Source organism: Palaemon carinicauda, chromosome 2 (assembly GCF_036898095.1).
Source record: "Palaemon carinicauda isolate YSFRI2023 chromosome 2, ASM3689809v2, whole genome shotgun sequence".
Lineage (NCBI taxonomy): Eukaryota > Metazoa > Arthropoda > Malacostraca > Decapoda > Palaemonidae > Palaemon > Palaemon carinicauda.
In genome coordinates this window covers 125,736,836-125,746,835 of record NC_090726.1, presented here as the reverse complement: position 1 = coordinate 125,746,835, position 10,000 = coordinate 125,736,836, and the positions used below count along the sequence as shown (strand labels likewise).

The window sequence follows — 10,000 nt, the reverse complement described above, 5'->3', positions numbered from 1 at the left end:
GATATGTCAAATAGAAGTTATTTCAGGTAGGAGTTCTTTCAGGTAAAGGCTGGGATATGTCAAATAGAAGTTATTTCAGGTAGGAGTTTTCAGGTAAAGGCTGGGATATGTCAAATAGAAGTTATTTCAGGTAGGAGTTCTTTCAGGTAAGGGCTGGGATATGTCAAATAGAAGTTATTTCAGGTAGGAGTTCTTTCAGGTAAAGGCTAGGATATGTCAAATAGAAGTTATTTTAGGTAGGAGTTCTTTCAGGTAAAGGCTAGGACATGTCAAATAGGAGTTCCTTCAGGTAGGAGGCTGGGCTGTTTCTTTAGGCGTTATTTCAGGTTGAAGACTGGGACACGGGACATTGATACATTTAGGGATTGCACTCTAGGCTTAGAGGGTTTAGGCAGTTGCAACATAGGTACTGTTAGTGGTCTTCATTGAGTAGTGCAGGTTCTCGGCCACTCATTGGTTAGGTCAGCTACGATTCAACTAGGGAATTTTGTTAGCTCACAGGGAGTGCCGGAACGGGGTCTAGGAAAATGGAGACCCTAAAGCTTGCGCAATTGAGAGAGGAGTTGGAAGTTAGAGGCCTCCCAAAAGGAGGGAACAAGTCTGAATTGTGTCAGCGTCTAAGTGAGGCCCTAGAGAAGGATGGCGTAGAGGTACAGGAGTTTTTGCAGGGACTTGATGTTAGGCAGGATAGTGGGGTTAATCAGGGCCATAAGGTAGGCGAGTGCACTGAAGAGCCCAGGGAAGAGGAAGGACATTTAAATTTGGGTGATAGTGCATCAGTCATTGGTATGCAATCTGTTGCTTCCGGGAGATCTCAGCGGTCGCGCGCGAGTTCTACTGGGAGCAGGCGTGTATTATTAGCTGTTTCTAGAGCCAGGTTGGCAGCACAATTACGGGTGATGAAGGAGATAAACGCCATAGAGCGAGAGGAAGCAGCGCTAAAATCTAAGAGGGAGATGGAGATAAAGTCCATAGAGCGAGAGGAAGCAGCGCTAAAATCTAAGAGGGAGATGCTCGGTTTAGAGGCAGAGTTTGCTGGATTGGAGGCAGAGGAGAAGGTTTTAAAAGATCTTAAGGAGAAGAATAAAGAAATAACTCATATCCCTACGATAAGGGAACACACAAACCCTGATGTAAGCGGGAGTGAGAGACCCATGCATTTGAATACGAAAACGCCCGAGATTGGGTTAAGTGGATGCTGTTGCTCAGGCGGGAATGACCAAAGGGACTTGAGCAATAAGGAAGTCATATTGCAACCTTAAAAGCTTGATGCCCAAGCAGGATGTAGCTAAGTTTGATGGGGATCGTACAAAGTATTTTAAGTTCATTCGCTCATTTGATGAAGTCTTTAGTAGCCAGTTGACGAATGATAAGGAAAGGCTGAGGTATCTGGATTTATACACAACAGGCATGCCAAATGATATTGTGGCATCTTGCATCCACTTAGAAGCTTCAGAGGGCTATAAGCAGGCAAGGAAGTTGTTGGAGGAGCGATATGGCAACCTTGAACAGATAGCCACCGCGTTTGTGGATAAGATCATTAAATGGAAAGATATAAGGGAAAACAACGCGGAAGAGTATGACGAGTACTCGGTGGCACTCAAAACCTGCAGAAATGCAATTTCGTGCGTCCCTTATGGCATTGCCGAATTACAAAATCCAAAAACAATGAGGTTGATCCTTAGCAAGTTCTCCTTTAGGGTGCAGACTCGATGGTGTAGAGTTGCTGATAAGATTATTGAGGAAAAAAAGAGGACTGTGTCGTTTGATGATTTGGTAAGTTTTATTGAAGGAGAGGCTAGGGTGTTGAAACATCCTCTATTTGGGTGCCACCTATTTCAGAGGGGCAGAAGGGAAGACACCCCTCGGGTAGGAGAAGGAAAAGCACCAAGCAAGGCTGAGTGTTTAACAAAGGCTAGGAAAGTTTCATGTAACAGAACTGCCCCGCTTTCATGTTGGTACTGTACAGGACCCCATATAGTGGATGAATGCCACCAAATATCTCAAATGGGACCTGAGGAAAAACTGAGAGCCATAAGGGAGTTGGGGCTCTGTTTTGGCTGTCTGAGAAGTGGTCATAGGTCCCAGTATTGCAGAAACAGGAAATGTTGTAACATATGTAATGGAAATCACCCAACTCTGTTGCATCGACACCAGGAAGTAGAAGTGGTCCAAGGAGTAGAAGTGGTCCAAGAAGTAGGAGTGGTAGGATCTGAGTGCTCAAATAGAGCCTTAGTGGCTCAGGAGGAAGGAACACATGACAAAATTGCTATGTTCAGGGCAGTTAGAGGAGGTAGCATTGGTACAGGGATGTCAGTTGTGCCGATAAGGATTAGGTCAAGGGAAGGAAGGGAGGTTTTCAGGAAGGCTTTCTTGGACAATGGGAGTTCCACATGCTTTGTCTCAGAAGCTTTAATGCAGACCCTAGGCAGCACTGAGAGGCAGGACGGTAAGGTGAATGTTGAAACCATCAACGGAGTAGGGGAAGTTGCATGCAGCCTAGTCTCGGGATTGTCAGTATTGGACTATGAGGGCAAGACTTGCATTACACTCCCCCCGGTGTTGAGTGCCCCTCGCATACCAATTGATGAGTGTGATGTGGTCAGGTCCGGAGATCTGGAACGCTGGCCACACTTGCGAGAGATTTACATCACAGAGGTAGAAGCTGAGGTAGGTTTATTAATTGGGAACAATGTTCCTCACCTGCTTGAGCCAAGGGAAGTTATCAATTCAATACGCCTCCATGAACCACATGCCATACGAACATTATTGGGCTGGGTGGTATGTGGAGCAAAGGACAAAAGGTGTCAAGAGCATGTCAATAGGATCCAAGTGACAAGCAAGCGCCTTGAGTTAGACCGCATGCTGGTTGATAGTTATAATCGCGAGTATGACGATGTTGCATCTAACAGAAGGGAAATGTCTGCAGAGGACAGGAAATGGCTAGAGATAATAGAGAAAGGGGTTAGAACTGTAGGAGGAAGTTACGAGGTGCCATTGCCTCTGCGTGGCAATCATGGGCCATTGCCAGAAACAAGGGACATCGCATTGCGCCGTATGCACAGCCTTCGTAAGAAGCTAGTGAAGGATGGTAACTACGCTAAGCAGTATAGTGCCTTCATGACAGAGATGCAACAGAAAGGCTATGCTGAGCGAGTGACCGCAGCCAGCCCGGGAAATGTGTGGTACATTCCTCATTTTGGTGTGCAACATCCAGACAAGCCAGACAAGGTCCGTGTTGTATTTGACTGTGCAAGCAAGGTGGAGGGTACATCATTGAATGACCTACTATTGCAGGGACCTGATATGATGAACTCTTTGCTGGGCGTGGATGTAAAGTTTAGGGAAGGTCTATTTGCCTATACAGGAGATATAAATACTATGTTCTATCAGGTACGGGTACCAGAGCATCAGCGGGATTACCTCAGGTTCTTTTGGTGGGAAAATAGTCTTGACGAGGAACCCAAAGAGTGGAGAATGGCAGTCCACCTGTTCGGGGCCTGCTCTTCTCCGAGCATTGCAAACTTCGTGCTGAAACAGACGGCAAGCGACTTTGGGAATGAATTTTCAGAGGAAGCACGGTTCACCGTTGCCAACAATTTTTATGTAGATGACTGCTTGAGAGCCAAGGATCGCAAAGATGCACTGTTAGTCAATTTGTTAGAGGTTAAGGAGCTCTGCAAGAAAGTGGGATTTACATTGACAAAGTTCAGCAGCCCTTGTGTGGAGGTTATGTCATCGATCCCGAGGGAGTGGTACAGTAGGAGCACCTCAGAGCTTATAGAGGGATCAGAGTCACATAAGACAAAGGCATTGGGAGTACAGTGGGACTTGGCCACTGATGAATTGGGTGTCCGAGCAGAGCTAATATCAGTTCCAAGGACTAAGCGGGACCTGTTGTCAGCCATAGCCTCGATTTATGATCCACTCGGAATATTGGCGCCAGTTTTAATCGAGGGTAGGGTCATCATGCAGGACCTCTGCCGATTAAAGATAGCTTGGGACATGGAGTTGGACCCTGACACTACGGACCGTATCAAGGCGTGGGCAAAGAGGCTGAGCCAGACCAGCGGGACAAGTGTGCCCAGAAGCCTGAAGGTTATTCCATGGGAATAAGCCACCCTAGTACAGTTGCATTTGTTCTCAGATGCAAGCGTCATGGCTTTAGGAGTAGTGGCATACTTGCGGGTCTCGGATCCGTGGGGAAACGTATCTTGCAGGTTCATCATGGGAAAGGCAAGGGTAGCACCATTGAAGCATGTTTCAGTGCCCCGCCTAGAACTTAGTGCAGCGGTACTGGCCGTAAGACTAGGAAGCACTATTCTGACCATGTTAGATTTCAGGGTAGATGGGGTCTATTATTGGACCGACTCAACAACCGTCTTGCGATATATTAGGAATGATCAGGCCAGATACCAGACATATGTGGCAAACCGTGTCTCTATGATAAGGGAGGGCAGTGATCAGAAAGAGTGGAGGTATGTTAACTCTGAGTGGAACCCAGCAGACGATGCAACACGTTCCAAGCAGTCCGAAAGGTGGAGAAAAGGGCCGGAGTTTCTGTTGCAGGAGGAGTGTTTCTGGCCAACTGAGCCAGCTCAAATGTCAGATGGTGTGGAAGGATTAGAAGTTAAGCGTGAGATAAGACCAACAGGAACTAGAGGCTACCAAATAATTAGTTTCAGGATTAGGATGGACATCAGGCAAACAGGTATGTATAAAATCATCCACCACTATTCCAGGTGGATCAAGCTCCTTAGAGCTTTGGGTTGGTTGATGCTATTTGCTAGGTACATTACTTATAAACACAGGCAGCTGCTCAGCGAGCTAGATATGCATTTGTCCACCGAAATTATTAGCTTGGCGGAGACGGTGGTAGTGCAGGTAACACAGCGTGTTGATTACGAGTTGGAGATAGAGAGCCTTGAGAAGGGAGGAACTATTAGGGCCTCTAGCTCCCGAAGAAGGTTGAAACCAATCCTGAGAAATGGGCTTCTGTGCGTTGGAGGTAGGTTATCTTCGGCAAATATCTCTCCAAGCGAAAGGCATCCAATTATTTTGCCGTATAAGGGACACTTGACAGATATGGTGATCCAGTATTATCATGAGCATTCTAACCATATGGGTGTAATGCATGTTTTGAGGCTGATGAGGGAGAAATTTTGGGTAATTAAGGGCCATGCAGCAGTGCGACGAGTGATGAGTAGATGTGTCAGGTGTCGCAGGGCACACGGAAAGGTTATCGAGCAGCTAATGGCCGATCTACCACCTGATCGTGTGGAGTCGGGGAAACCCCCATTTTATCGCACCGGGGTGGACCTTTTTGGGCCATTCTTCGTAAAACGAGGCAGAGCACAGATGAAGCATTGGGGAGTTATATTCACTTGTTTGAACACGAGGGCCATACACTTGGAGGTGGCCTCAAATCTCACATCAGATTCATTCATTAGTGTCTTCAGGAGGTTTTTGGCTCGTCGTGGTCAGGTCAAGACAGTTATATGCGACTGTGGCACTAATACTGTGGGATCGCGGAAAGTTCTCGACTCCAGTTATGAGTTCTTGGCAGGAAACAAGGTGCGCAATGAGTTGCTCGGGTGTGGGGTGGAATTTATTCTCAATCCTCCCAGCGCCTCACATTTTGGAGGAGCATGGGAGCGGTTGATCGGTACCATGAGGTGGGTCTTAGATATAGTCTTGGGGACACAGCAATTGGATTATGAAGGGCTATGCACACTCTTTTGTGAAGTGGAGGCAACGGTTAACAGTAGACCCCTTACTGTCGTCACCTCAGACAGTAGAGACCCGGTTCCACTCATACCGAACAAGCTTTTAAACATGGGAGATTCGCCTGTAGGCTGCTGCGACGTTGCAATAGGGGGCCACTCTAAGCAAAGATGGAAGCAGGTGCAGCATATGGCCGAGCAGTTCTGGGCCCGTTGGAAACATGAATATCTGTTGGGGTTACAACAGCGCCAGAAATGGCTCAAAGAGTGACGAAACGTCAGGGTGGGAGACGTAGTCCTTATGGTCAAGGAGAATGAAGCACGCTGCCATTGGCCATTGGCTAGAGTAATGCAGACCAAAGTAGGGAAAGATGGTTTGGTGAGGACGGTGACTGTCAGGAGAGAGGGCAAGGAATACGACAGACCGCTGTCGAAGCTTGTTTTAATTTTAGAGGAGGAGACGGATCTAATGGGCGTTACAGAGCGATAAGGTGTTGAACCCCCTTGTGCTCAAGAGGTTTCAAAGGGGCGGGTGTACACGCAGGGAAGTTTCACTCAGGGAAATTTTACTCAGGGAAATCTCACTTTTCCCTGCGCAACTTTGAATGACTGTTCGTAGTAAATCCAAAATTTGTAATTAAATTTCGGTCACTAATAGAGGCGTACACGTTATCAAATAATAAAAAAATTAAAATGAGGAAGTTTCCGTCAGAAACAATATTTATGGGGACACCTTTTATATGTTAGTAACAAAAGAAAACAAAAGAACCATCGGTCCATCTCCCGCCGCCCCTCTGTCAAGTGCTTGGGAAAGCAGCAGGTGAGTCTTTCAAGCAGTACCAGGCATTGGGAGTAGACGTGTTTAAGAGAATCCACATCGACGACTTTATGATGGAATTATAATATAAGGTAAGCATCACAGTGTTCTGAGATTTATAGACGTAAAAGGGTTGTCAGAGTTGCTGTTTAAATAACAATAGCTAATTAGGGTTGCTAATATGATGAAATATAGACACATGAAATAAAGTGAGGGGTGTGCTTGTGTTAACGGTGGCGTACCCTCGGTAGGGACTTGCCTGCGGCCCAGGAGGGGATAGAGCTGGACGGTCTTTGCAGTGGACACAAACAAAATTGTAAGTAAGAGATGTTATCAAGAGGTCTTTACAATTTAAGGAGGGAAAATAGAGCTCGTAAGGGATTAAGCTAGAAAAAATATGTCACAGATCGAATAACTATTTAGTGGAACTCTCTCATGACTTAATGATGTCTATTAATGCTTAGTGCATATTTCTTAAAGAGTCGATATATAGCAGAACCAAGGGATTCACCCACCTAGTATTAAGAATTTTGTAATCAAGTTGTTATACCAGAGGTCTTTATTGGAAATATTAATAAAAATGTGTAACATGCAAGAAATAGAATACAAAGGAATTACAATTACTGAAATTATAGCAATAGAGTTTTCCAATAATGTTGTTTGAAATGTGTAGAGAATAGGGTTTTCCTTTAAATATGTTTTGTTTTTAGATTAATCAAGAATTGTCACCATATGAATTTCTCATTGTATGTAATTTTTCCAGTGACCTTCGACTAAATAAATCCTTCAAAATGTCGACGAGTACTAAATAACCCACAAAGAAGAAGGACCGACTAGCAATATATATATATATATATATATATATATATATATATATATATATATATATATATATATATATGTGTTTGTGTGTGTGTGTGTGTGTGTAATATGTGTGTGTATGTGTGTGTGTGTGTGTGTGTGTGTATAGCAACCCTGTCTCGACCTCCAGTCCCCAGTGGCAGTAAAACAACTGCCCTAGATACCGACCACCTACTTTCCAATGCAGGGGGTGCTAAAAATCTCTGGACTAGAACAAGTCACCTTTGGAAACTGAACCTCACAACATACAACGTCAGGACCTGTCTGAGGAAGATCTTTCTGACTTACTAGAAGAGCTCAAACAAATAAATTTGTATGGAATAGGATTTGATGAATTTAGATCTGGGGGATCTTATATAGAATTAAAAGAGGGCCATATATTTTGCTTCAGAGGACATGAAAGGAACAAAGAAATTGAAGTGGGTTTTCTTCCTATTAAAAATCTTGCAGGTAACCTAGAATAATGTTATAGTACTAACAATAGAATTGCAGGATTTAATTACCAACCTAGATAAGAAATATAAAGTGAAGATCGTACAAACATATGCACCAACAACATCCCATACATAGGAAGAAATAGAAATGTCTTATGAAGATCTTGAGATTATGAAAAAATATGACTCAATTTACATTTGTTTTGGGTGATTCCAATGCTAAACTATGTGAAAAGAAGAGAGGAGAATTAGCAGTAAGTAAATTTGGAGTAGCCACAAGGAATGACAGAGGAGAGATGATTGTAGAATTTGCTAAAAGAAACAATCTTAAAATCATGAACACCTGTTTTTTGTAAAAAGGAAAATAGAAAAGGGAGACGGGAAAGCTCAAATGGAGAAACAATAAATGAAATAAGAATCTGATATGTTTAATTTAACAATACAAAATAAGTACTCCCAGCTTTATGATATGGAGGCAAGTAAAGAAGAAATGAGCAGTTATTTAAAAAAAAAAAATGGAATCAGCGCAATAAGTAGGTGAAAAAGTTCCTGAACAAGGTCAAAGGAAACTATCAGAAAAGACCAAAAACCTAATGAATGACAGATAGAAAATTAGGGTAAAATCAAAAAGAGTTGAAATAGAATTAGCAATATATTCGTAGAGATAATCGCACATAAATTGAGGAACCACTGAAGAACGGAAGAAGTATCAAACTGGTGAAGAGAAGACTTGGAACAGGGCGTCAATAAATATTTTCTGTAAAGGATGAAAATAGAAATATTATCCACAATAAAGAGGGAGTGATATAAACTGCAGAAGATTTCTATACAATGTTATACATTAGTGATATAAGAAATAACTTTACCAATAGAAATTATGAAACACCTGAGCCGGTATCAAACGTATATTTATCATCATCTTACTAATTCACAAAAAAGGGAAATACAAAGTACCCGAAAAATGACCACCCAATAAGTATACTCTCCGTAATATGTAAAATATTTACAAATATCATAAGAGAATAGAAAGAGAGATAGACTTTAATCAACCAATAGAGAGCAGGCAGGCTTTAGAAGTGGGTATTCAACAACAGATCATATCCATATTATTAACCAGCTAATGGAAAAATCATCAGAGAATGACAACCCATTATATATGGCATTTCTAGACTATGAGAAAGCTTTTGATTCTGTCAAAACCAGTGGCTGCTCGTGATAGGTACTGTGGAACTGTAGCACCTATTTTTTATTTATCAGACTATTATTGATAATGTTCAATGTAATGATGTTTTTCTTTATACATTTACAATACATAATCCTTAAGCTTAATAAAAAAAAAAGAATCTTTGTATGGAACTTTGCACTTCACAGTTCCAGCTGCGTGGTGTGTTGCTGTTGTGCGAATGCACACAAGAAGCTACACGCGAGTCCGCGGGCGGAGCGCTAAGAGAGCACTGTAGTTCCCACAGTGCCGACCTTGTCGTGTGGTGAAAGGTAGTTAATTATGTTTTTACTCCACGATTTTTATGCTAGAAATCTGTGTAGAGTACTATAGTCTCAAATGCTATAAAATGTAGAATTAGATTATTGTCCTACTTCCAGCTATTCTATTCAATTGATTCTTTAGTTTCTTTCATACTTTTTAGTTCTCTCGACAATTCTCATGGCTTCAACAGACAGAACGGTGCTTTTCAGCACTGAAAACAATAAAAAAAATTCTAAAAAACATTATGAAACTGGAAAAACTAAATGCACTTTCCGCGCTTTTAATGGAGGAAAAAAATCCTCAGTTGTCATTTAGAGACCAAGGAGAAAATAATTGATCTCGTTGAAATTGAAACAAGAAAAATGGATTTCCTTTTTTTATATGAATGAGTCAAGCTTCAATAGTATCAATTTTGGTTATGGTAAGTAAAAATTGTTTGCTATTGTTCTTTCAGGGTTCTATGAACATTCTGAATACATTTTCTTATACCTGTTTCTTTCCTTCCACACAATATTGAAACTAAGGCAGCACATTTTTCTAAAGGGGAGCAGCACCACCCCTAATTTTATCCACGAGACGCCACTGGTAAAAACACCAGCCGTAATGAATCCTTAAGAAGAAGGAATAGAAGAATTTTATGTTAGAGCACTTCAATATATAGATGTAGGAACTACAGCAA

General features: G+C 42.4%; 2 protein-coding genes across 2 annotated transcripts in view; both read left to right on the top strand.

Moving 5' to 3' along the window:
• The first annotated feature begins 527 nt into the window (after positions 1 to 527).
• Positions 528 to 1,262, top strand: LOC137619831 (uncharacterized). Its single transcript, XM_068350127.1, has one exon. The coding sequence runs from the start codon at positions 528 to 530 to the stop codon at positions 1,260 to 1,262; it is 735 nt and encodes a 244-aa protein (XP_068206228.1).
• A 3,823-nt stretch (positions 1,263 to 5,085) lies between these two features.
• LOC137619824 (uncharacterized) overlaps positions 5,086 to 10,000 on the top strand; it is a 20,135-nt gene continuing 15,220 nt past the window's right edge. Inside the window, exon 1 of the mRNA XM_068350122.1 lies at positions 5,086 to 5,675. Within this exon, the coding sequence (XP_068206223.1) occupies positions 5,086 to 5,675 (590 nt within the window). The remainder of the gene's footprint in view (positions 5,676 to 10,000) is intronic.

Coding starts and splice junctions, on each gene's coding strand:
- LOC137619831 (XM_068350127.1), top strand. CDS start 528: ATGGAGACCCTAAAGCTTGCGCAATTGAGAGAGGAGTTGGAAGTTAGA.